Source organism: Clinocottus analis, unplaced genomic scaffold, assembly GCF_023055335.1.
Source record: "Clinocottus analis isolate CAN_PGR_092001 unplaced genomic scaffold, fCliAna1.0.p SCAF_10, whole genome shotgun sequence".
NCBI classification, from domain to species: domain Eukaryota; kingdom Metazoa; phylum Chordata; class Actinopteri; order Perciformes; family Cottidae; genus Clinocottus; species Clinocottus analis.
Genome location: NW_027175821.1, coordinates 10,564,774 through 10,592,050, shown reverse-complemented (window position 1 = coordinate 10,592,050; position 27,277 = coordinate 10,564,774). Strand labels below are relative to the sequence as shown.

The 27,277-nt window shown below is 42.2% G+C and overlaps 4 protein-coding genes across 8 annotated transcripts; 2 read left to right on the top strand and 2 right to left on the bottom strand.

Moving 5' to 3' along the window:
- Positions 1-903: 903 nt before the first annotated feature.
- LOC137792251 (uncharacterized) lies at positions 904-7,690 on the top strand. Of its 2 annotated transcripts, XM_068587835.1 has the most exons (6): positions 904-1,078; positions 2,029-2,142; positions 2,292-3,580; positions 4,613-5,461; positions 5,603-5,662; positions 6,110-7,690. In XM_068587835.1, the coding sequence occupies exons 1-6, from the start codon at positions 1,057-1,059 to the stop codon at positions 6,965-6,967; spliced, it is 3,192 nt and encodes a 1,063-aa protein (XP_068443936.1). In that variant the 5' UTR covers positions 904-1,056; the 3' UTR covers positions 6,968-7,690. The 2 variants fall into 2 exon arrangements, with proteins under 2 accessions (XP_068443936.1, XP_068443947.1); XM_068587846.1 differs by lacking the exon at positions 2,029-2,142.
- A 1,215-nt stretch (positions 7,691-8,905) lies between these two features.
- On the bottom strand, positions 8,906-14,315 carry cryba1l1 (crystallin, beta A1, like 1). Of its 2 annotated transcripts, XM_068587894.1 has the most exons (6): positions 14,299-14,315; positions 13,501-13,522; positions 9,985-10,103; positions 9,534-9,675; positions 9,303-9,445; positions 8,906-9,087 (listed from the first exon to the last, which is right to left on the bottom strand). In XM_068587894.1, exons 1-6 carry the CDS (start codon positions 14,313-14,315, stop codon positions 8,940-8,942), a joined length of 591 nt encoding a protein of 196 aa, XP_068443995.1. In that variant the 3' UTR covers positions 8,906-8,939. The 2 variants fall into 2 exon arrangements, with proteins under 2 accessions (XP_068443995.1, XP_068443986.1); XM_068587885.1 differs by lacking the exons at positions 13,501-13,522; positions 14,299-14,315 and adding an exon at positions 10,229-10,303.
- On the top strand, positions 12,234-13,264 carry LOC137789747 (beta-crystallin B1-like). Its single transcript, XM_068583518.1, has 5 exons — positions 12,234-12,323; positions 12,424-12,542; positions 12,626-12,758; positions 12,847-12,989; positions 13,093-13,264. Exons 1-5 carry the CDS (start codon positions 12,234-12,236, stop codon positions 13,262-13,264), a joined length of 657 nt encoding a protein of 218 aa, XP_068439619.1.
- A 682-nt stretch (positions 14,316-14,997) lies between the features above and the next one.
- cabp2b (calcium binding protein 2b) lies at positions 14,998-26,640 on the bottom strand. Of its 3 annotated transcripts, none has more exons than XM_068587857.1 (7): positions 26,557-26,640; positions 25,598-25,876; positions 18,225-18,255; positions 17,975-18,109; positions 16,261-16,370; positions 15,460-15,607; positions 14,998-15,354 (listed from the first exon to the last, which is right to left on the bottom strand). In XM_068587857.1, the coding sequence occupies exons 1-7, from the start codon at positions 26,638-26,640 to the stop codon at positions 15,329-15,331; spliced, it is 813 nt and encodes a 270-aa protein (XP_068443958.1). In that variant the 3' UTR covers positions 14,998-15,328. The 3 variants fall into 3 exon arrangements, with proteins under 3 accessions (XP_068443958.1, XP_068443967.1, XP_068443975.1); XM_068587866.1 differs by lacking the exons at positions 25,598-25,876; positions 26,557-26,640 and adding exons at positions 19,604-19,792; positions 20,462-20,840; XM_068587874.1 differs by lacking the exons at positions 25,598-25,876; positions 26,557-26,640 and adding an exon at positions 20,462-20,840.
- Positions 26,641-27,277: the final 637 nt, after the last annotated feature.

The window sequence follows — 27,277 nt, the reverse complement described above, 5'->3', positions numbered from 1 at the left end:
TTTCCGTCAAATGTTGAATCTTTCTTTTAATCGATCTAGACTTATGTAGTGTAGCCCATCATACAGATACTTCTCATTAAAATTGCATATACAATCCCTTTCAATAGGGGATAGTTTAACTTTATGGTTACTTAAAAGGTTACACTCTGTCTTTTAAAAAGCAATACGACCTAAGCCTTCAAAATGACCATGAAGATAACCTTGCTAACAAAAAATAAATATAAGATTTATGAAAGGAGTTTTATATACAGGCAGTGGAGGATTAAGTATTATGATATTAAGTTAAAGTATACTACAGTGTCTACAATCTACAATCTTAAGTAAAAGTTATGCATTTGAAATCTTAAATCAAAATTAAATATTACTCTCAAAATATAGTTAAAGTAGCAAAAGTAAAAGCCACTATTATCCAAAATGCCCCAATTATTGTTGGTGCATTTTGGTTCAGCAACTTTAATGTTGCTGAAGGAAAAGATATGCCTATTTTAAATTACTTATTGTTTTGGAGTACTGGGTAGCTTATTGTGTAGTAATTGGTCATAATGTATTGGCTTGTTCTTTGTATTAATATTGTAATTTGTAATGTAACTCGTGACTAAAGTGTTAAAGTGCAATATTTGCCACTAACTTGTAGTGTAGTTGAAGTGTAAAGTAGCATAACATGAAAATTATCAAGAACTATACAGCATAGTGAATTATACTTTCCACCACTGCTCACGAAAAAAGGTCGTCGGCTAATATTTTCAGATGAGAAGGAAAGGAGCAGAAGATACCTCTCTCGTGTTTACCGTTGCGTCTTTACTCTTTGACTGTGCTGCTGTACCTGACCGTTGGTCGCGCGGGCACAGCCCCGCCCCCTGGTGGCGCAGCGATACTCGACAGTGCGCGGCTTCTGCTTGATGACCACGCTGACCTGCGGCTGACCTGCGGATGACCTCACCCAAACACAGACAGAAGAAAACAACTGAAAACGACACTACATGCTGTCTGGCAATCTCAATTTAATATCAATAACTTTTAAAACAACCTAATGGTGTTTATTTGACGTCGCAGCGGATGTATAGGGCGCATATAGACGGTGAGTAAACCTGCCCGCGTTAATGTGCAACACTGTCACAGCCAGGCGAGAGAAAGTAGTTCAAACGTCTCGGGTTGAACTCGGAAGTTTCTTTCCAATCAATAATGTAAATGTTCGTACATGTTCACTAACATGTTATCTGCTGTGACTCGTTTCCTCCTCTCGACTCCGGGTGGTTGTGTGCAGCTAGCTGGCCGCTAGCATATCATACAGATTAACGCACGAGTTCTTGATTTGATGTGACATGTTTGTAGAGAATTAAGATATTAATCTACCTCTATCTGCTGATATCTGTCAATGTACTAAAAGTTACACGGTTCTCCAAGATACAAATGTAGGCCATAAACCAATGACTATCGAAATAAAGCTGCAGTACTCGTTAACTTTATTAATTGTGTGAATATGAATGCAAATAAAAAAGGAGTACCCAATCTCAATTTTTTTTGGATATGTGTAATGCATCTCACTGTAACGGCACATTACGCTGCTTTAAGTTTAAAAAGTACATATTCTGTTTAATAATTGGAGTCACGAAGAAAATCCGAGTCGGTCATATCTGATCAATACAACACAATGGCCGCTTTGCATATTTCTAATCTTTCCTCTATTTTATATACAGATGGACGGGGTTTTGTATTAAATCTAAATATTTTTAGGTTCAACCTGTTCCTCTCAGAACGGTACTAGCATAAATAAGTGTATGAAACCGTATTTCATCGCTTATCTAAGCCCTTTCTTTGTTTTCTCTGCATGGGCCTAATGAAGCAGAAATGTTGATAAAACATGTTTTAACATATTTGGGTGGGTTGCATGTGTGGTCAATAACAAACATTTGTTTTTTATTGTTTTGACCAACAACACAACATACAATCGCAGTCGTGTGGAAAGACATATTTTACAACTAATACAAATCTTTATTAATTCATACTCGCATTGCTCCTCCTCTGAAGTTAATGGGGAGATGTGGTGCTACCAAAAACCAGGGTTTGAAGCCCTCCTTCTTGCAGAGCTGCAGAGACAGCAGCAGTGCAGCCAGTTCTGCGACACTCTGCTCAAGACAGAGGGTATGAACACTCACAAAAACCTCCACATCTCATACACATCACGTTGTTGCCTTGAGATTATCTTAAGCAGCATTCTTTGTAGGCGGTTGTTCTTGTTTCATGTAACTGTGAAAGTCGTCATCATTACTGACATCTTACCTCCCCTCCAGGTGTCTCGGTACCAGTGCACAGCTGTATTCTCTCAGCTATCAGCCCACAAATGTCCCTTGCTCTGGCCTCTGCGCCGCCGCCCCCTGCAGGACAGAGCCGTCTCTTGGAGTTTCGGGCTCTTGGCGCCAGCAGCCTGCTCCACATGGTCAGACTGCTGTATTGTGGAGAGATGGCTGGGGAGGGGGAGAAGGAGAAGAGAGAAGCTATTTCTGCTGCAGCCAAGCTGGGCATCCACGGGTTGGTGGAGGCCACAATAAGAGATCGTGCGGGCAGAAATGAGGAAGACTGGCGCACGGAGGTAGGAGTGCAGACCGAGCCACTGAGGCCTCAGGAGAAGGAAGGGAGTCTGGGCAGGTGGTGGAGAGAAATGACAGATGGGTGCACCTTTCTGTGGAAAGAGACACTGTCAGATGGTAAAAAAGACACATGGACTCAGACAGAACAGCCTCAAGTAAATGCAGATCCTCCTGCTCAGCCAGCAGCCTCCTTTGAGACCATCGATATGACCACTTTCCAGTGTCTAGGACAGACCGACTCCCATCCTGCTCACCCTCAAATTTCCTACATCCCCATATCCCTCGTGTACCCACCAGATGAAAACCAAATACGCCAACCTTCATCTGCTCTCACTGACTTCATGCAAGAATCCACAGCAGCTGGACACACTGTTGTGGCACCATCGCACAACTTTGTGACCCCACCCTTGCTTCCTTTTTCCAGCCATGTGACCCCAGGTCCTGCTGACTTACAGGGCCGGTGGGCCGGCCCTCAAGAAGTAACCGGATATGTCACAGCAGTTGAAGAATGGGGAGACGAGCCGTTAGAGCGGTTTCAAGACAACATCCCAGGATACATCAGCTACTTCCTGAACCCAGATAAGGAGGAGGCTTTTGGTAGAGGGCGAGGGAGGAGGCGGGGCGCAGCAGTGGGAAGTGCCAGAAGAGCTGGGACGGGGGAAAGAAGAGCCAGGAGACCGCAAGCAAGAAGAGGAGGGAGAGGAAGACGAGGGTTAACACAGACGGTGGACGTTCAGGAGGTGGTGGTGAGCAAGCTGCAGAAGTTGTTGCTGCAAAGGTGGGGGCCGACCAGAGCGGGTCAGGGGGGAGGAGCTGTTGGCAGAAAACTGTACCTGAAGACCAGAGAGCTTCTGAAATCAACCAAGAGTGTTCACGGAAGAAAAGGGCAAGGCAAAATGTGGGCGCTCAGTCAGAGTGGAGACGTGCTGCCCCGCGGTAAGGGAGGAGGTAACATGCAGCGTAGGAAGAATGCAGCGCTGCAGTGTAACCAGGTGAGTGTTGACTAAACACTGTCCTATTTGTAACATGATCAAAACGTGCTACTAAACAACATTAACTTAATAAAAATATGGCTAAAATCTACAAACTCACCAATCTTAATTAATCATTTTACACCTTGAAAAAAATAGGTGTTTTTTTTAGACACGAGTGGAGGTAGAATACAGGCCTCGGATAGTTGCTATTGATTAAAAAAGTACCACAACTTTGTTGTACTTAAACATACTTAAAAACAACTGGTAAGTTGTGTATTTGTTGTTTTAACTTGTAATATAATGACTATATATATATAGATATAGATATCTAGATATATCTAGATATAGATATATCTGTCTATCTAGATAGACATATATAGTGTATATATATATGTATGTATGTATATGTGTTTATATTTATATATACGTATATGTGTGTAAATTTATATATATGTGTGTGTGTATATATACATATATATCTATATCTATATATATATATATATATATATAGATATATAGATATATATGTATATATGTGTGTGTGTATATATATATATATATGTGTGTGTGTATATATACATATATATCTATATATATATATATATATATATATATATATATATAGATATATATATATATATATATATATATAAATATATATATATAGATATATATATATATATATAGATATATATATATATATATATATATAGATATATATGTATATATGTGTGTGTGTATATATATATATATGTGTGTGTGTGTATATATATATATGTGTGTGTGTGTATGTATATATAAATTACACATCTGTTATTAACAATATATTACAATTTCATTTTTGAATATCACAGTTTTAATACTCGTATATTAGGACACTCAATGTCTGATCTATTACATGCACATGCACACTTTGAGAAGTTGGTGCCATTGCTTAGAAAGGTACGGTTCAAGATGTCCAGCAGAGTTCTAAACTTAGTGTATACTCGCTGTAGAAAAGCTGCACATTGTATTGTTTTGTTATTCATACTCATTTCTCCACGGTTACAGGATGGTCTCCCTGTTGGCAGGGCTCAGTGGCCGAAGACCAAACCAACAGCCCCTGTTTCCTGTTCTTTCCCTTCTCCGCCTCACGAGCAACAGCCTGAACAGTTTGATCGTCTACTGGAGGAAGTGATGATGGGCCTCGACATTTTACCAAATAACAGCAGTGCTCCACATTCTCAGCCTCTTCTTCCAACAGGGAGCAGCAGTTACGCCTCTTGTGGCGATACTTTAGTTCAAAACAAAAAATGCACCACTGGCCTCTGGGAAGCAAGTCTTGGTTTTTGTGGGTCCGCACAGGTCGTTGCTAAAGCAAGAGGAGATGATGTCAGCTCCAACAGCGAGCTGTCTGTTCTGCAGCGGAAAGGTGAGATTAATGAGATGCTGGACCACTTCCTCCAGTCCTTTGAGCAGCCTGGTGACAGCTGTACTACGAGGGAAGTGGCGGAGGTGGGCGGTCAGAGCGGCACAGAGGCGAGCCAGCCTTACACTGGCCTAAGCAAATACAGAAAAAACAAGACCCTCAGATGCTCTCAAATAACTGAACTGCCACAGAGCTATGAAGCAGAAAAGCTGCCGAGATGTTCTCAGCCCTGCGAGACTTCGGCTACCTCCGCCACTCCCCCCAAAAATACTGAGAAAGCAGCAACCAAACAACGGAAGAAAAGAAGAAAAAATGAGTATCCGTTCTCAGTTGACAAAAAGAGGGTCAGGGTGAGGAAGCCAAAGACCAAAGACGTTCATGATGACCAAAAAGACAAGAAGCTGCATCAGAGGCCTGTGGTGCGGCTGGAGAGGCGTGGCCAGAGGTCAGATGAAGTGACACTGCAGAAATGCAGCTGTCCGGAAGCCAAGGTGACAAACTTTTCTAATGACTTCTGATGATGTCTGCTGTCACCATCAGTGTACTGCTATTAACACGAGGGTTACATTGGATTGTAACAGCCACAGAATGAACATGTATCAAATGGTTTTATCTGTGTGTATATTTTTCAGTGTCCCGCGAAGACAAAGACGTACCCACTCAGGAGTAGGGTTACAGACGCACATATCACGGTGAGCTTGTAAGCATTATGTGTCTTCCAAACATCTGTCTTTTAAAGAAAGAGGCACAGTGTTTCAAACTTGTTGTTTTCAGCCACACTAGCAGCGAGGCTGTACGGATGACGATGACTGAAATATGTCAACAGGTGTGAAATTTTGTCCAGAAATTCATGGACCCCAGATGACAAAGCCTACTAACTTTTGTGATCCTTTAACATTTAATAACATCTTCATCCGGTCAAAACTTTCCTTTCTCCAATACTTTGATGTACGACCAAATATCTGTGAAATGAATGACATGCTGAACGTGGTAAACATCATTCCTGCTTCACATCAGCACGGTAGATTTGTCATTGTGTTACCTCCTGTGTTAGCTCCTTGCAGAACTGGTAGCATTGGTGTAAACCTTTTGTCTTTTTTTGTATTTGTATATTTTAGTACGGTTCATTTGTTTTACAGGATAGTTTGCCCTTTCTCGAGGAGCCACTTCAGATGAAACAGCCACTCGCAGAAAGCCGACCAAATTGCATTCGAGACGAGCCCAATAACATTGTACAAGTTCTCAGTTTATCTCGTGATGAGAGTTCAGCGCCACCAATCCAGCCGCAGCCTGTGGAGCCCTGTGGCATGGATGAACAACGAAAAGAAAATCAACAGAGACCAAAGAAAGAATATGCTGTCAAGCCGCAGGAAGAAGCAGAGGGAGCTCCAAAGATGTGGGGGAAGAGGAGAGCTGAGTCAGAGGTGACGAGTGATGAAGCCAAGAGGATTTGCTTTAAGCAAACAGCCCATTCAATATCTGAAACATGGGTCACAAGCTCTCAATCTGCAGACCCCGTCTACGAACCAGCAACCAGAGAGATAATGGACGTTTCTCTAACCAGCATAAGAGACCGTTTGCAAATAAAAGACGGAGAGAAGGAAACGATGTGGCGTGAACTCAATCTCAGACAAACTGAGGATAGTTTGATGGATGAGGAGACGGAGATAATCGATGTGGACGGAGACCCTGAAGACGACTGCCGCCCGAGCAGAAGAGCGTACACTCTGTCATGTTTAGTCATTGGGACATCTTCTGATTCACCTTCTTCGTGTTCAGAAAGAGAGGACCGTCTGCGGTCGACAGGACCCTGGGAAGAGGACAAAGACGAGGACATTGATGTGATTGGCGGTTTTAGTCCGGGCCCCGAGCCGGTGATCATCAGCTGGACCGAGTCTTCAGAAGAGGAGGACATTGATGTGGTCGGAGAAAAGACAGACTACCCTTTATCAGCAGTCTATGCTACTAACAGACAATACAATACAAAGGTGCTCTGACATTTGCATCTGTGACATCCAGTTTTTGTTTCTACTCATCTTCAGTTGTTTTTTTTTTGATTTCCCAAAAAGCGGTTGTTTCATTTAGCTGCGAGTTGAAGGCCAGGTTGAGAGATTATTCTGTTTACCTGCATGTGCAGACACTGACAATCACATGAAGGATTTCTGTTTTCCTATTCCACCAATGTTTAGGACAAGAAATGGTGTGAGCAACATGTTAGCTGTTTGTTATATTGAGAGACAGAAAAGATAAGACGTGCATCATTATACATAAAGGCAGTTTAATCGGCAACGAGCTAACATAACTGAAGTTTTTATGCAGCTTGAGTTTAAGATCTTGACTGACAATCATTGGTAAACTGTCGGAGCCGAGATGTATCGTCCTTTAAATATATTTAGCCATTGTTTTTATGTCAATAATTTCCAAAGTGTTACTGCTTAATCCAGTAATTTGTGATTTTTCAGCAGATTTGTTCAGCAAAAGTGGTTGAAAACGACAAAGAAATATGAGGTTCGTGCAATGTTGTGTTTTATTAGTATGTTGACGTAACAAACAACTACGACTTTTAGTCGTGAATATGATTAATAATATTATCCTCTGTTCTGCTACAGTTTGTAAATGTTCCAGGAAAATGTGTTTTTCTTGTTCTCAGGTGATGATGCTTGTTGGTGTTTCTTGTGGCACTTATGAGTCTGATTTCATCAATAAAGAAATCCTTTCTACTTCCTGCAGCAGCTCGCTTTGTGGCTCTGCATGCAGACAATATATCCAATAATACTGGAATCACACAGTTGGAGTTGCAACTAAAATGCACATCACTGGCTCACATTAGGTCGACATATTTGTCCCCGAGGAACTTTCTGCTGCGTTGTATTGGACTTGCTTGTGTTGTATTTATTGGCAGAATGTTTATGAACCGGAGTCAGAGGCGTTATGTTTTGTTGTTCCTCTGTTTGCTCGCCCACCTTGGTCAAAGGTCACTGTGACCTCACAAAATGTGTTTTTAGACTTCATATGCAATATATATTTATTTTGACAATTTCCCTCAAATGTCCAATAGGATTAAAATGACGTGACAGACATGAACGTAAACTCCAACTTCACTTGCTGGAGCTATGCAACGACAAAGCGATAATTTTAGTGTTTTGGTCTGTTTGCACGGTTGTTCTGAAGTTGCACTTGATTCCACTCGCAAAAATATTATTTATCTTTGAGATGAATATCTGAATGTAAAATAACTTATTTTCTCCATGATGCTGCCTTTTTTTCCCCATTTGTCCTTACCTGGCTTATTTAGCACATTAAATCAGGCAGCTGTACAAAGTTTGTTTTGTTGAAACGTATCAAACTACACCTGCAAAATAATTTGCAAAAGTGTTTAATTTTATTTATTTTTTATATGTTTTCCCTCAAACTTTCACAAATAAACCTGTAAGCACAACTGCTGTTCTCTGAGACAAGACAGGTTCTCTGTATCCAATGCGTAAAGAGAAGGGAAGCGCACGTTATTCATTCCATACACACTTATAATAAAACTAGAATACATGAAGTGAAAATTAGTTTATTAGTTTTCAACCAACCTGTGGATCAACCTTCTACACAACATCGTAACACATCTGAGCTGCTGCAGACGCACTGCTGGCTTCCAGCTCGCTGAGGAATTGCTCAGCTGAGGTGAGCAGTACAGCGCAGGTGTGTGTGTGTGCGAGTGTGTTGAAACCTCTAAACCAAATAAAAAGACACTGAGTGTCGGTTAAGTCAGCATGTATGTGAATGGAGCGTCCATTTCCCTGTGCTTTAACCGTGCGATATTGTCTCTTATCACACTCTGGCAGCAGCTGAAAATCAGTAGTGGTGGAGCGGCTGTTGCGGCTCAAATCAAGAAGAAGGAAAGGATTGAAGAGAGGAAGAAATAGAGGAAGGGGTTATGGGTGAAAGGAGCTGCTGTCTCAGTCTCAGCCTGTCTGCCTCTCAGTGCTGGATGCGCCTGATGGACTGGATCTGAGGGGTCTGACAGTGGGACCCCCAGTTCCTCCAGTGCTGGTAGTCTCCGCTGTGCCTCTCACACTCCATGATGTACTGCTGGCCCCTGTATCCGGGGTGCTGGTAGCACACGAAGCTGCAGGAGAAGGAAACAAAGGTTAGTGGGACTATTTCAAGATTCAGTTGGTTGAGTTGTCATGTGATATTATTTACGAAACAAAAACTAAGCCAGATTTGAACCTGCTATTCAAGGATTAATCACCTGGAAAGTGTTGTAGCATTTGCAGAATGAGTGTCTTGAGAAATAATCTTATTGGTCCTGTTCACGCAATCGTATTCACAGTAACTTACGCGCCGCACTGCACGTGCATGGAGCCAACTTCAGGCATCATCCAGCCCATGGCCTGCAGAGAGGGGTAGTCGTCACAGATCTCCACATTGCGGCCCATGAAGTTTTCCTTCTCAAAGATGACCATGCGGCTGCTCTGGTGGGACTGCGGGGAAGAAAGCACAGGTTTGATTTTGGACCCCCGAGGTAATTGTTGATCGCCACCTGGGCACTAGGAGACGGGATGTACTCACAGCGCAGTAGATGGGGCGCAGAGACATAAGGCGCTCCACGTGGTAGGAGAGGGAGCCACTGTAAGCGTCCCAGTGGGGGTACTCTCCTCTCTCCAGGATGAACTGCTGGCCCTGGAAGTCATGGTGCTCGAAGCCCACCCAGCTTTTAGGAGAGACAGAGAATACATCACTTCACTGCATGTCCATCTGACGACGCTTATTATCAGAACTTATTTTATACCAGGCTTAAGAGCAACAGTACAAATATTTGCAGCTCCCTTGGCACAGTCAATAAATTGTCTTGATGCTTAAAGCTTCTCACATTTTTCCCCTTCATGTTTGGGATAGATGTATCGAGGGGAAACTAATGGGATAATTGTTCTCCTTGATTCACCCCATCTGTGTATATCATTAACAGTCAGACTCTAATTCCTGTGTGTTTTTTACCAGAAGAAAAGTTTAAGACACTTACGCTCCGCTCTCCACCCTGATGGAGCGGATGTTGTCCAGTCCGCAATCCTGGATGTTGCAGCACTCGGAGGTGAACTCCAGGCACTTGCCCTGGAAATGCTCCTGCTCGAACACAGTCACCTGAGGGAGGAGCAGGGGAAGGAATCCAGTTGGCGATACGGTTGTCTATAGTTTATCCTTCTTTTATCTTTCAGTGTTGAGCAGCATCCTATCTATAATATGTGCTCAAATGAATGTGTGTTTACCTTGAAGAAAGGAGCCATGCCCATTCCTGAGTTGACCAGCGGCTGCATCATTGGGGACCTTGTAGTTCTGTACATCTTTACTCCTGATGTTCAAATGACGACAAAGAAAAGTCAAATCAAGCAAAGTAAAAAGCAAAGAAAATATGGGGGGAGCTGTAGGAGAAAAATGTTCTCGACAGATTAATTTATAACATAAATGATACCGCAATTTAAATAGTCTTTGGCATGTTTTTATTAGTGTAAAAACATGGTGGGGTTAAATTTCCACCACAAATCCAATGTAGGCAATGCAGCTACAGCTCATCTCGTAAAACTGAACTAAAACAGCTGGAGGCCAAAAACAGATAATTTACTTTTTCAATGTTTTTCAAAAAAAAAAATCAGAAGTATAATTCTGATAACAGTTTAGATGTCGTCCGGGTGTTTCAGAAAGTGCTTTTTGTTTTCAGTGTGAAGCACTTGCTGTGCACCTGTCTGTCCGACCCTGAGCCGCGTTGAGAGCAGAGATGAGTCCTTACCTAGATTGGCACTTTATTGGAAGAGCTCGAAAGTGGTACGCGCCTACGGCCTGCCTCGCGTAGAGCTTTGCCGGAACCTGGCGCTTCAGTTTTATACCGACGGTCGAGGAGCGCGCATGCTGGTGCGCGTCCATGGCTCTGACCCGGCTCATGCAACGCCGCCCATTTGGCACAGGGGAAGCGCGAGCAGCGAGGCGCGCACCCGGATTGGCTGCGTGGCCGTGGGACGCTGTTGTCTCGCTGCAGGGGCCAGCTCAGCAGATCCCATAATGCTGCTGCTGCCGCCGCCGAACAAAGGCGCTCCGGTATGTTCGGACCCCGGTCAGCAGTCCGGCGCGTGCCCAGGCACAAAGGGCCGGGATCGGCGTGGAGAATGTGAGGATTAACGGTGGAGCAGAGAGGCACAGCGGGGGGACACAGGAGAAGATAATTGGGTGGATCTGAATACGTGTATAGAAAGGTTAAAGAGCTATGAGGATAATTTTAGTAATATTCACACAACTACATTCTCGTTCGAGCCAAACGATTCTTGCACGCGCACCTTAAGGGGCGCATGCACACCTGTGTGCACACAGAAAGCTAAATTACAGATTCCAAAGGGACTCACATTATCCATGTATGCACTGAATGTAACAGTTCTGAGGAAGGCTCCCCTGCAGTCACATTCTCAGTTATCCATCAAACATCACATTATGTTTGGCATTCAAATCGAAAATGTATATAATGTGGATCTGTGGACTGTGGTCTTATGCCTCTAGGGTCTTTCAAAAGTTTCTGATTCATAAATCTCACATGAATACACTGTGTGAATCACACTCATATGTTACCCACTGACACTTTCTGGAAAACACGTAGCCTGGAACATTTCTATTGAATTACATTTATTTGTTGCAACCTTATCTATATGAATCAAATAAGTTGTGTCACTGCCAAAATAGACTGGAGAAAAGTGGATTGGTATGTTGTAAGGAAGCTAAAGAAAATTAAGTACAAATCTAAATGGTTATGGTTTAGGATATGTCATTCACCTGTAAAAGTTGTTGGCAGAAACATCAACTTGTATTTCATTGGTTCAGTTCGTAACTGGTCCTCATGGTGTCCAGCTTCTGTCAATCCTCTGGCTCCGCCCTTCCTCCTTGTCTGTCCCTCTGATGATGTGGGGTTTCTTTTGTCTCTCGTCTCTGACCTCAGCAGGTTTGTTTCTCTCCCCATAATCCCTCTCCTATGAGCGCCAGCGTATAAAAGGGCCGAGCGCAGTCCGAGCCGCACACACTTTGAGTGAGGCTCGTCGTAGGCATCGTACACACAGACAGGTAAAGTACAAACACATACTGTTTACCAGCAGGTGTGTACCGACACAAAAAGGCCTGGGTTAGATTGTTGTGCCTTCCTCTATCTCAACACTCTTACACCAGTGAACATAGGATAGATTTGTTACATCAACGTGTCATTTCTCACTGTGTTTTCAACTCTTCTTCACAGCAATCATGTCCAGTGATAAGTCCAAGACTTCTTCCCAGACCGACGGGAAGGCCGCTCAGAGCAAGAAGTCTGAGATGGGAATGATGGCTTACAAGGTGGGTGTCTCTCATATGGGATTTGAGATGTATTCAGGTCACCATACCACAGACCTTCACTGTGGTTACTGACTCATCTGTGTGCATCTGTTCCCTCCAGATGTATGTGTTCGACCAGGAGAACTTCCAGGGTCGCATGATCGAGATCAGCAACGAGTGCATGAATGTGTGTGAGATGGGCATGGACCGTGTGCGCTCCCTGCGCATTGAGTGTGGACCGTAAGTCTCAATATATGTTTATATATAGAACTTCAAAATACTGATCTTCACATGGACACTTCATAATGCGCTCTCCTCTGCAGCTTCGTGGGCTTTGAGCAGATGAACTTCTGCGGAGAGATGTACATCCTGGAGAAGGGAGAGTACCCTCGCTGGGACTCTTGGAGCAACTGCCAGAAGAACGACTACCTGCTGTCCTTCAGGCCCGTCAGAATGGTAAAAGAAAATACAAATACGCTCATGTTCACTTTTGTTTTTTGCTGCCCCCTAAACTGGTGTTTCTCCCTGGTTTTCTCGCCTGCAGGACCCCGAGAAGCACAAGATCTGCCTGTATGAGGTTGGAGAGTTCAAGGGCCGCAAGATGGAAATCATGGATGACGACGTTCCTAGCCTGTTCTCCTACGGCTTCACCGACAGAGTCGGCAGCATCATTGTCAGCTGTGGAACGTGAGTGTACAGTGGTTGCAGGTGTCACTGACAGAGCTGAAAGACATAAACCGTGACATAAAGAAAATCCTGTACTGACGTGTTTCCTGTGTTTTTTCTCCAGCTGGGTGGGATACCAGTTCCCTGGATACCGTGGAAGCCAGTACCTGCTGGAGAAGGGCGACTTCAGGCACTTCAATGAGTTTGGCGCCCGCCATCCTCAGTTCCAGTCCGTGAGGCGTATCCGTGACATGCAGTGGCACCAACAGGGCTGCTACACCATGGCCAACAAGTGAGGCTCAGGGAAGGAGAGAAAGAGAAAGAGCGGAAGTGAGGGAGAGGAGCGGAGGAAGAGGAAAAGGGGGAGAAATGTCTGAGGCCTTACCTCAATACTTTAAATGATCCAAAGCAGTGAGGGGAAGGGTGAGGATCTAGCTCAGTTCCTAAGACAACACCTCAGTTGAAACACCAGCTGGACCACCTTTCATTCCTTTCTGTCTCATCTTTTCTCTTTCTCCCCTATGGGCTGAGCTTTGCTTTCCCCCCTTTTCTCCCTTTTTTTAAGTCCCTCACTTCACTCCTCTCCACAGTCCTCTGAGACACCAAAGAGGGAACAAGGCACCTCATGCTGTTTTACACACTTGATTCTCGGCTCAGGGTATGATGCACCATGGGAAACTGAGTCCCTAGAGCCCTCTGACACCTGTCTTCTTGCCCCTGTGCACTGCACACCCTCTCTGCTGTACAGAATCCTGGCCAAGTTTTCAATAAAAAGGAAAATCTTGATTTCAAATATGATGTTGTTGTTTCTTATTCCTGAAAATGATATATCTTTATCTTTTATTATTTATGTCTATTTAAAAAAAGTACCTTAATTATTCACTTGATGTCCTGCCTCAGCCTGGGAAACAGCTAAGATACCCAAATCAAACACCCTGTGAACGAGCAGGTTGCATGGCATGCTGGGTATAGATAACCACTTAATGCTTAAAATGGTGACTTTTGCTAAGCAAGATTTACCTTCAGTGAGCTGTTAGAGACCTGTTTGTCCTTCATCCCTCCAGAGCCTTATTCCTTTAAATGTTTGAGCAGCGCAACATGACAGAGAGGCTGAGGGGACTGGTTAGACTGGGCACTGAAATAGCCGATGGAGGAGGACTTCACGGTGCACGAGACCCGCGCAGTGTCTTCAGACTCAGAGGTGCGTTCAACAACTTATTCTGGTCGTCGGAACTCGACAACGTTGTTTTTTGCGTGTCTGTACTACATGTTGTGTAAAATCGTGTTGTTGTTTTTTTTTGCTGTGTGGTTGCAGCAGATGTGTATTTACATTTTTTTTGTATCCATTATGGTGTTGTCTGCATTGGTTGTTTCACTTATTTTACCTTAGCACAAACGGTGCACGTTCGTGTTGAATCCGCTTTGCAGCTCTGACAGCTCTCTCTTTCCCAGTCACGGTTCAACAAACCATTTGACACAACGTGCTGTATCTAACTTTATATCTTTATGATATCTAACTTTATATCTTCATGCAATCTACCTTCATATCTTCATGCTATCTAGCTTAACTTCATAACTACATGCTATCTAACTTCATAACTACATGCTATGTAACTTCATAACTACATGCTATCTAACGTCATATCTACATGCTATATAACTTCATAACTACATGCTATCTAACGTCATATCTACATGCTATATAACTTCATGTCTAAATGCTATATAACTTCATATCTTCATGCTATCTAACGTCATATCTACATGCTATATAACTTCATGTCTAAATGCTATATAACTTCATATCTTCATGCTATCTAACGTCATATCTACATGCTATCTAACTTAATGTCTTCATGCTATCTAACGTCATGTATACATGCTACATAACTTCATGTCTACATGCTATATAACTTCATATCTTCATGCGATCTAACTTCATATCTTTATTTAATGATGTGATTGTGTCAGATCCCCCATTTTAGTAACTTTCTTTTAATAGTTTTACAAACAAGGTTTTCCACTCAAAGTTCAAACATCGATATATAAAAATACATCTAAAAGACACAAAGTCATAAATATTGTCTATGTAGCAGCTTTTGATATGTTGTACTGCTGTTGAAGGGCTTTATCGTGGCGTTGCACTTGGAGTAGATGGACAGTCATGTTAGTTGTAGGCTAGATACTATTTGTCTATTCAAGGCATTTTTTTCCTCCTTTTTTCTTTCTTTTGATACAAAAATAAAATTCTTGTCGCGTGCTGCTACAAACATATGAACGGTGTTCACTACAATGTAGTGTCTTCTCTTATCAGTTGCATAATGTCTGTCTGTCCATCTCAATCTGACATGCTGGGCCGGTCAGCGGGACATCATTCGCACAAACTCTGAAAAGACAAGAGAAGAAGGAGTGTGTGGGGAAAAAAATGAAGATGAATGTACTTGCCTACATTCACATTCAGATCCTGTTATGCAAATATAATTTAATTTACCCTCAAAGTCCACCAGACCATCTCCGTTGAGGTCGACATCTCGGAGGATCTCATTGATCTCTCTGTTCGTCACTTGTTCTCCCATCAGCTTCTTCATGGCTTCACGGAGCTCAATTAAACTGATCTGACCATCGCCATTAGCATCAAACTGGACAGAGAGAGAAAGAGGCACTCAGAATCACATCTGAGTTCTGTTATAAAGTTTAAAATTGAAAACACTGGGATATTTTAGGCAATACAGAAGTTGCTTTGGCCCATACAGTCTCATTCTTTAAACCACCATCGGAAGGCATCAAAGTATTAAACCTTCACATTGTGCTCCCTCAATCATCTTGAAGCAGAAAAAATAGAAAGTTACCGTACAAACACACATTTATTTAAATTACATTATCAAGATCAAAAAGTGCATTGATTTTTCTCAGTTTGTGTTGTAAAAAATGCAAAAAAAGGAAGAAAAAAAAATAGGAATAATATACCTAAAAACATTGGGCTTTTGCATGTTTGAAGGTTTCGACCTTTTGACATCACGATTTGTTTGTAATGTTAATATGAAGATTTATCCGCTGAGAACACTATCTTTTTGAAGTCACCAAAATGAATCTGACCTTTTAGGACATGTCATGTTAGCTTGTCAGAATATGAACGACACGGATGGGAATGGTCACACTAACGATGACCCCATATCAGCAACTATTGCAGTGCAACGCAACAATTAGTGATTAGTAGTTTAACCTGTGTTTGATAAGTCAAAATATCTGCAGTAAAAATTAAACTGCTTGAAGTAACAATTTATCTCCTGACCTCTTTGAATGCATCTCGTAGTTCTTTGACTCCAATCATGTCAGCTGTCTCTGCTAGCATCTTGGGTCCCATCAGCTCCACAAAGTCCTCAAAGTCAACTTTACCTCCACCTGAAACAAATGGGTTATATGAAAAATGAGGGGCCTACTTTCATATCGCAAACAGTGAAAAGCATGATAAACTAATGTTAATTAATTGCTAAGCCTTACCCGGCACTGGTACTCTGTCAAGCTGTCAGTTACCATGAAGCCCACAATGTCACTAACACACTAACAGCTCGCCCTAGATTAATATTATATAACTTTTGGGAAAACTAAAAAGTGATTTCGGAGAGAAGCAGACAGAAGGATCCCCATGCATTTAAAATATTTATCCAAGATGTCAAATTGATTCAATTGAAGATAAAAAAGAATAAAAGTGCTAACATTAGTTAAGGGTGTGCGAACATATTCAGCTAATGTTTTGTTTTTATGTAGAATAGCAACATCTCCTTTCCTCTCAGAGAAAATAGTATCACTACAGAATGGAGAAACCTTAAGAGATCGGGAGGATCTGAACCGAAGTGGTGGTCTGTTGAAGGACTTCTGTTCTCGTCATGGATTGGCCATAACAATCACCATGTTCGAGCTGGTTTAGTGAGGGGGGACTGGAAATGTCTAGCAGATATTCCTGTCCAAGAGATCATCAAATCCCACCCAAGGTAGAATTTATTGTGCGTCCCTGGCAAGGCTTTGGACATAGAATCCAAGTGGGCCATGTTCAAATCTTCCATTGTGTTAGTGGCTGCTACGAGTTGTCATCAAAAGGTCATCAGTGCCTTTCTTGGCGGCGACCTACGGAGGCTGTCATGCTTAAGAAGGCGGCCTTTCTGGCTGAGCCGTGGGTTCTCCGGAAACAGCAGACTGGTAGCGGTTGTTCAAAAGGGCCGCTGTGATGGCCAAAGCCCAAACCTGGATGTGGAAGGAGCTTGTGGAGACTAAAGAGAAGGACTTTAGGTTGGCTTCAAGGAAGTTCTGCCAAACTGTGAGATGATTAAGAAAGGGAAAACAGGGCTTGGCTCAGGCTATCTTCAGCAGGGGAGGAGAACTGACCCAGACAGGGAATATTGTTAACAAGCGGTGGAAAGAGCTCTTTGAGGAACTCAACCAACACTTCTCCCGTGGAGGAGGTAGAGTTTGAAGACTCAGGGGGAGATCCATCCATATATCCCTGGCAGTGGTTACTGAGGTAATCAGAAAGCTCCTCTGCAACAATCCACCAAGGGTGGGTGAGATTCCCCCTGCGACGCTGAAGGCTGTGGACATTGTTGGGCTGTATTGGCCTCTTCAGTGTTGCATGGCGGTCTGTGGCGGTGCCTGTCAGGTGGAGGTTCCCATATTATTAGAAGAGCAGGACTTAGTGGTGGATTGATTGCATTAAAAGGAAGAAAAAAAAGTTTAAAAAAAAACGCCCGAGACTGTTCTGCTGCAAACTAGTTATCATTCTCCTCTGCTCTTATTTATGCATTTTGCCTTTATTTGACAGTCAATGTAGCAGCAGTCAGAGAGAGAGAGAGAGAGAGAGAGAGAGAGAGAGAGAGAATGGAACAAGGGTCATCTGACCTTGGGTCAAACAGTGGTTGACCGCATGTCTTTTATTTTTATGTTCCTGCTTTATTTAGGTCTGTTTCACTTCACTCTCCTCTGTTCTCCCAGATGTTTCAGGCTCCACTCACAGATCTGCTGGCTCAGTTCGATGAGCTCCATCTCTGTCGGCATGTATCCCATGGTCCTCATACACTCCCCGAGGTCTTTGTGACTGATGTAGCCTTTTTTGTTCCGATCAAACTCCACAAATGCCTCGCGGAGTTCTGTTTTAAAGAAGCGAGCAAACAGAAGGAACATGTTAATGTTAGTCAGTCAGCTATAACGTTAAGATGCTGTAGAGCAGAAACACACATGTCTCCTGCAGAGAAATCCCCTCACCATCAAGCTCCTCTGGCCTCAGCTCTCTGTCCTATTGAAAGGAAGCAGAGACGCACATTAGCTCCTCACTTCATACTGCTCATTGGCATAGTGGAGATATAAACACAGATTTAAACAACACCAATGTAGAAACACCCCGACAACAACTAAAGTGGGAGGAAGAATACATAAACAGAAGAGGAGAGAAATGATTAAGGGAGTTTGGCTTTATGCACTAAGGATGGTATGAAATGTAATAAACTGTTTACTGCTTCAAATCTGAGCCTATGGGGATGTGTATTATATTCAGGATTTTATACTAAAACATAATTTGCAAATGTAGTGAAGTGATTTCAGTTATTCACTAATCTGTATTATTAGACAAAGCCTGTACATTCCCAAATGAAAAACCGAGTCTAAATATATGGATTAAATGGTCATCTGTATTTAAATATAGCATATACTCATATACCATAAATCACAAGAAGTTGACCACATTATTGGTGGGAGGTTGCCAGGCAACAAACATCTGGAGATTATGAGATTTGGGAGGAATAGTTGACACTTTGGACAGTTAAGTGTCAGACATAAGGCATAAGTACACATAGTATATCCATATGGTGTCTTGTACATTACACTCAAGCTTACACGCAAGCCCGGCCCGACAAAAGCAAACAGTGGATATTGTGTTTCAGTGTAGAGGATGTTCGGCTGAGAGCTTTACAGAGAAAATCATATGGGACAAATTCTCTGGCATCATATTTATTCATTTGGTTGCCCTCAGCCACATAAAGTCAAACAACAACTAAAATAACGCCTCAACTTACAGTAAGAGTAGCCGTCCTCCTTGGGAAACACTGACAAAGTATTTTGGTGTGTTTCATATTGGTTTTACACCAACTACAGCTTTTCTTCCAAGAAATTTGTGCAAAAAATGTCTATAAACTGATTTCTGCAAATTCTCGGAGGCAGACAAACGATTGACGAATGAAATCCGTTTTTCCAAGGGATGTTAGAACAAGCTAATTGTAGTGCCGTGACCATGGAGCACTTAGGGGCCTTTTCGGGAGCTCAGGGGCAGTCGTCTCCTTTGCCTGGTCGGAAATTCAGCCTCGACCTCCACAACATCCTGATCCGCATTACATTAGAGAGGAAGTTTTTAAGTCGGTCAATACATTTCCATGGAATTGAATAAACGATTGACCCCTCTGAGCATGTGCGGAGCAGATTTGATGGTCTGACCCAGACCAGTGATGGGATAACACACAGCTGGTGTGGTGGAGAGCAGGGGTGTTCAGCCACAATGCAGGGATGAAAATGAATCGAAACGAGTGGAAACAGTTGCACCAGGGTTTGTGGGAGGACCACAGTGTGCACACATTGTGTGCTCTGCTACATACGAGTGTCTTTGAAAAGCCCTGTTTAAGGAAGATGCAGGCCGGGCCCTTGATGTTTTGCAGCATGTTGCAGTTCTTGACCAGCGTACAGAAGGGATCGTCGAAAGAGTTTTCCTCCATGTCGTCCTGATCCTCGTCTTCCTCCTGGCCCCCTGCCCTCAGCCTACCCCTGAGGGGGGCATCCATTACCCCCTTTAGAGGCAGACCAGGCTGTTATTCCACCACTCAGTCAAACACTGTCTGCATGACCGACTGTTTCACACATAAAACAAAATCATACAGTTCAAGGAACACAGTTAAAACCCATTGTTTTCTAGTCACGCTTAGTTAGTCTGAATTACATTTGCTTCTTATTTTTTCAAGGTAATCCACATCAGTTATATTTTCTGTGAAAAAATATGCCTTAACCTCAATATTTGCCTGATGCGTCAATGTTGCTGACGCTTACTGAGCTAACTGTTGGGTCTAATGACTGACATTTTGTGTCAATACATAACACTGCTACAGTAAGAAGTTAAAACAAAGACTAATGTTGTGAGTTTTTATGTTACTATCATTAAAGGAAACATTTTGCGTTGGGCAGTTTCAAACAGCCAGTGCTGCAATCCTCCATTTATTACATTCTTCACAATTATTAAAACTGTTATTCAGGGAACACATTGAAGCAAGTTGTTAAAAAAGTTTCAGAAGCTAGTTAGTGGTCTTTTGAACTATTTTTTTTGTTACATACGCATTTCCCCAAATATATAATATTTGACTATAAAACATCTCAGCAAATTTGAGCAATCACTGAACTTTTATGAATCTACACAGATACACAATAGCATCTCTTAGCAAGTGCATGAGACAAAGTGCTCTTACCTTCTTCATTTTGTCTTTGGGTTTGGTGCAGTTGCCCATTACCCAGCCCTCCCTGCTCAACAGCTGCCCAAACTTTCCCTTCCTCTCTCTCTCTCTCTAGCTCTCCCTTCTTTATGATCCTATTTGACTGTTTTCTCTGCTCGTTCTCTGCTCTCTTTGGACTTCTCAGAGCTTCATCTCCGGTTCAAGCTCTGGCTTTCATAGAAACTTGTCTCCCAGGCTGGTGATCAGTTGTCACATCTGATACCAGAGAGATACAAAAAATTAGAATAAACCGCTCTAATCCATGCGTTCGCGATCGTGAAGGACTCCACAATGTGATCCAAAGTCAAGCGATGTCACCAAACAAAATAACCCGAGCAGAGTGAGCTCCCTGCTGGAGGCAGCTCACTCGTGTGTCTCTTCAGCAGCAGCAGCAGCGCTTTCTCTTTCTCTTCACTCTGATCAATGCTTTTAATCCTCCTCTCGCTCTATATCCTTTCACAGTTCTCCCTCTCCCCTCTCTCTCGCTCCCTCTCACGTCTCACATGTTGCACCAGCATTCAAATGACTTCATCTACAGTATATGAGGAGTTTTAGACAGAGAATTAAGAGGAAATAAACAGAGAGAGATTAATCCATTCCATTGAGATTAAAGAGTAAGATGGGATGATGAAAAGGAAAAAAGAGAGGAATACAGCAAAAAAAAAGAAAATAAATTAGTGTATAGTTATGTGTGATTTCAATCTGAACCAAAAACAATATCCTCTTAATTGATTGAAATAAAGTTATTGCCGCAGCTTTAGCCTTCTAGTAAAAATGAACATGCTGTTAGGGTTAGATTTCTAAAATGGATACATAATGGTAAATACGAGTGATATGATAATCATTATCAAAACCAGGATTTCTGGTTTGTTTGCTGCAACCTGAACGATTAGATTTTTTACTTTTTCTTTCCTAAACAATAGACTGATCGAGTACACAACATAAAATATGTAACTCAGTTAAAAAAGATACCATAATAAACTGGTACATCCATTTGTACAGGAAACAAACACTTGCATGAAGGAAAAGTGTATTCTTTAAATGTATATATTTACAATCCTAAATCACAAATGTTAGGGGATTGATTTACTTTTATTCATGTTGATCAATCGGAAGCTCACACACTCTCTGGGACGTGCACAATCAAAGAGTCAAATTGTCAAACACAAGGTGTCAATAAAAAAGGATTTCAGTTCCTCTGTGAGCTGTGAATTAGAAATGTTTCTCATCTCAAGTCCTGCTCAACTTTTAAACGAATGAAAAACGGGTGAGCTGTGATGAGTTATGAGAGCCACAAGATCGGTTCCACCATGCAGGAAATAACTCAAAGTTTGAGGTGCTTTGAGCTCTCTGAAATCATGACAGCATTAAAATCACAAGCTGAGCTCATGAGTGCAATGCTAAGTGGTCAGCTGAGCTCGTACAAAGCATCTGGCAACAAATCTTTCCAAAAGGAGATTTGGCATGCTGATTACTACATCCATATGGAGAGCACAGCTTTGTGTGTGTGTGTGTGTGTGTGTGTGTGTGTGTGTGTGTGTGTGTGTGTGTGTGTGTGAGAGAGAGAGAGAGAGAGAGAGTGTGTGTGAGAGAGTGTGAGAGAGAGAGAGAGAGAGAGAGAGAGAGAGAGAGAGAGAGAGCGTGCGTAAGTGTGAGAGAGTTACCGATTAGATATCAAAATCTGGCTTGTTCTTTCCCCAAAATGTAAACTCACACGTGTACTTCATAGTTGTACTAATGTGAACAGTAGGGATAGAAACAGTAAGACAAGTCGGGCTTATCAGTTAGTAGACTATGACATGTTTTGCTTGTTTAATGCTGAATTACTTATTTCCAAGCAATTTATCTGTTCATAAATCATCTTGGACTATATTTACCGTCATAAAATTCAACATAAAGGGCACACATTTCTGTTTGCTAGTCACCACTAGAGGCCACTTTAGGGTCGTGAGTTCCAACAACTGCTTTCATCTGGCAGCTGCTGCAGTGAAGACTGAAACCGCTTCTTTTTTCTTCTAGCAGAAACTCCTGTTGGTTTGAGCCATCACTGAATGATGTGCAGCTTACGAGTAATGAGAACTTTACCCAGAAAAGGCTTCTAAGTAGAAAGCGTTTGGACTTAAAAACTCTCATAGTGGCATAAAGGCAGATGTTTGAGTGTCTGATCCTCGTAATTATGTGATCCTCACATAACAGATGAAAATGACATTTGCTCCCATCCTGCTACATCATGTTTTTCTGCCAGTGCCACTAAGATGGTTTTAGGACAAGAACGGCTTGCCAGAACTATCTTTTAGATTTAGATTTCATGGACAGCAGAATGTCGACATTAGACATATTTAAATATCAAATAAATCACATTATGGCCCTTTAGACTCCTCCAGAAAAGTCTGATTTTGAAACATGTCACAGGTGTGAACAGCATCTGCATGAGCAATTGTGTGTTTATTGTGTGTGAAACCATTACGCTGTGTTATGTAATGGAAGGTCGTCACATCTGAATTTCCTCTGAAGTATAAAGTAACATGTGAGCTCAGACTAAACAGAACATATTTAAAAACCTACACATGTTTATTGAAGTCAAATTTGTGTTTTCACCTGAAGTTCTTTGTTTGGAATGAAAAATACATCGATCAATCATATAATCATAGAATACACCTTTTATTAAACCCACAACATTTATATTAGTATAGATACAATTAGTTAAATAAGCAAGAAAATACAACTTCATCAACCAAATTAACTTTGGCGTTCAGTGAGTTCCTTCATGGTTTAATAAAACCGACACTAGCGGCTGCGTGAGTCACCAAAGACAACCAACCACACCGGATGAATTACCAGGCGGATGATTCCAGTTTATCATGCCACTGAAACGCTGCGTGCGTGTGTGTGTGTGTGTGTGTGTGTGTGTGTGTGTGTGCACGCACGCACGCACACGTGTGTGTGTGTCTGTGTCTGCACAAACACAGGCTTATTTATGTTACTGGGTTTTGATTACTTTTCCATTGCTTGTCTCCAGGTATCAGCTGTAAATGTTTGTCTTGTGGGTTATTGTGGCAACACACTTGTGACAGTAACCTCGCATTGTGTGTGTTTGTGATGGCCATAGCTAGTGTTTTTTTCTTTTCGGCCCCACTCTCCTGTCTTTGTCACAAATCTGTGAGCGTGTGTGTTTGTGTGTGTGCGCGCGCGCGCGTGTGTGTGTGTGTGTGTGTGAGCAGGTAGACAGATCGTGTACTGATCTGGTGTCAGATGAGCATCCGCTGGTGTCTTGTAACGAGAGCTGTAATCAGAGAAAGACTAGAAGAGACAGAATAGACGGAGGAAGGGAAGAGGAGATGAAGAGAAAGAGAGAAAGATAATTTACTCATCCTCGGTTAAGGAGCAGCGGGCTGCCCTGTGAGGCGCCCGGGGAGCAGCCCGGGACACTTCGACATGTGAACTATGGGGGACTGGGGATCGAACCTGCTACCTTGTGGGAGACCACTCATCCCCGTAGCTACAGCCGCCTCCAAGGAGAAGTATTCTGATATTTCACTCAATTAAAATTACAAACCAGTGATGTAAAATTAACTACAAGTCCTGCATTTAAACTCGTATAGAGGTAAAAGTACTGCGGGATTATCAATAACACTGTTAGTGTTATTAGATTATCAGTACTGATATATAAAAGTATTTTCAATGTCATGGTTGGAGTTATATAAACTCAAATAACTGTAGTTAAACCCTATATGTTTGTCTTTTTTTAACAAATAATTATAATTATAACCTATAATGTATCAAATTACATTCATTTTTTGTTAATTAATCCATTTTTATTTTTACATTTGAGCACATTCGCCTTGTTGAACTCATAGTGCAGAGCAGACGGGACAGCAATCGCAGAAGCCTACTGATAATAATATAAATATGAATTATTATTAATACTCAATCCTCAAAAGCAAAATGTTTACAAATCAGATGTCAAATTATATAAGCATATTCCTATAATCAAAATGACGATTGCAGAATGGTTGTCATGATTGATGTAAGTGAGCTTTCAGAAGATGATGAGTTTGTACGAGCCTCTTCCAGCTCCGTCTGTTGGGTTTCAGTCCATATGTGGGGGCCGAGGCTCTCGCGGTCTGTGGTCTGCTGCCCATTACACACACACACACACACACACACACACACACACACACACACACACATTCCTCCTATCGTGCAGCAGTTGTCAAAGTGAGGTTCAGGGACCCTGATTGGCATTACAGAGAAACCAAGAAAAGATGCATCTTCTTTGCAGACGCTGGCAACAAGCTCCTCTCTCCCCCTCACTCTGCCGCTCTCTCTAATTGTGGCTCGCTTGCATCACCGCTGACATCACTTCATTTTTATTTTTTATGATTATTTCCTGTTGCTAACTTTATCCTCACCCCCTGCAGAGTTTGCTGATGTGATCAGGTGGACTCTTTCTTTCTTTTAATGTCAGAAAAAAAGCCAGAGTGACTCACAAGTCGAGGTCAGAAACAGGAAGCTCCCCACCGCTTCCTCACACCGTGATCCTACGTGTCTGACCACTGCGTGACAGATGCTGTCGCGGCTTTCCAGGTCGCGTGCCGTGTCGTGTGTCACTGCTTACCATGTGAGTGATGGGATGTGATGTGATACATCAGAACTCTGGCTGACTCTGGCCGTATCCGTTACGGATTACTCTTTCGCAATGTTTCCCAAAGTGGAGGAGTTTAAATCCTCTCCAGCCCACGCTATGTCCATCCTCAGCTCCAGCCCTCGCGCTCTGCTGCTCTCGCCATTTTTAGAAGGATTTGTTGTTGCGGCTTTATGCCCCTTTGTGTTGTGAGATCAAAGAGGTGCGAGAGAGACGGCTATTTACAAAAAAAAACTGGAGCACAGCCAGGCTTTAAATTTGAATTGGAGGCTTAAGTTTCAATCAAGCTGGCGGTGAGACATTCAATCAGCCAGAGAACTTGATGCAGCACATGAAACACACATGAACACACTGAGTGGCAAGTGTGTCAGACACACACAGTGGCGTAGTGCGTCTCACACACACACACACACACACACACACACACACACACACACACACACACACACACACACTGCAGCTCCTACCTGTCCAAACACAGAGTCCACGATGGGCAGCAGGTCAACAGGCTCCCCCTCCTCCTCTTTCTCCATCTCTCCCCTCTGTGGTCCTGCCATCATCTCTGCCAGCTCCTCCTCCAGCGTCTCTTTTACCTCGGCGGCCGCCGCGGCCATCTGGGGGAATTGACGGGACTTCTGGTAGCGAGCAGGCTGCGGTTTTACAGTTTGAGCGTCTCCCGCACCTCCTGTCTGTTCGCTGTTTCGCCTCTTCTGCTTCTCCAGCTTCTTCTTAATGGCCGCCTGCACCTGAAAGGTGGCAGAGGGTCGAGGAACAGAGTTCAGACCAATGAAATCTGCATTCAAACTTTCACACATCAGAGTTGAGTTGTTTACACATATGCAAAACATGGTGACGAAAGTTATTGTCTGATATTGTGGAGCATTTTGTATCATCTTCTCCAGGAAGCAACTCAATGTATTTTATTTACCTATTAACATGCAAATAAAAACACCACAAAGTGTTATTTTAATCATGTTTCACCAACATGTAAACTCTTCTTGAAATACATTACTGAAATACAACATCGCCTTAATGTTTATCGTATTGATTTAATATTTTATGATTTGTATACAATTGCATATTTGCACATAAAAAAACTTTCAAAGATGTTTTTCTTTACAGAACGTACTGCGAGACAAAAAATATTACATGCACAAATAACAAACAGATACTATGAATATATATATATATATATATATATGTATATCCATATATGTATATATACATATATATATATGTGTATATATATATATATATATATTTATATTTATATATATATGTATATATTGTCTATATATATATATATATATGTATATATATATATATGTATATATATATGTATATATATATATATATATATATATATATATATATATATATATATATATATACATATATATATACGTATATGTATATTTTCACGCACCTGTTTTGCACTCCTCTCCGATGGCGCACTCATCCCTCCTGCACCGCCTCCTCCACTGGACGGCTCTCGAATGATCATGAACATTTTGGTGTCACTGGCTCACATTCACTCCCTCTCACTCTCTCTCGCTTGCCCTCGCTCGCCCTTCCCCTCCCTCACCCTCTCTCTTGCCTCTTCCCTGCTCGCCTCTCTTTGGCAGTAGCAATTATTTCTTTTCTGTAAATGTTACAAAATGTCTCATAAAGTCAGTTGTAAAAGATCAAAAAAATGCCACAAAAATGCAGCTTTTTTGATGAGATATTTTCTTTGTTCCAGGCACAAATAAAACAGAGAATGAGTGAAGGAAATCAAGAAACAATTACAACAACTCAAATGGTCCTCTACTTCCTCGTCTTTGTCCTCGTATGTACACTGCGCTACTGTCCTTATCCCCCGGTGCGTTTGGGCGAGGAGGTTTTTATCTTCAGCTGTTGTCGTAGCGCTTGGATTGAGTTCCTGCACCTCTGCCCCCGCTCGCTATCTCTTGGTCTTTTTGGTGACACTCTATACCTCCTGAACTTTACCTCCCTCACGTTATCTACCTGTAACACATCAACCTCTCTCTCCTTGTCTTCCTCCCATTCATCTCAGGTAAACGCTCCTCTTGTTGCCTGGGTGTTTTGTCACAGCTACCCGTCCTGTCACCAGTGTGTTTAATAAATATTTATACATCCTTCATAAA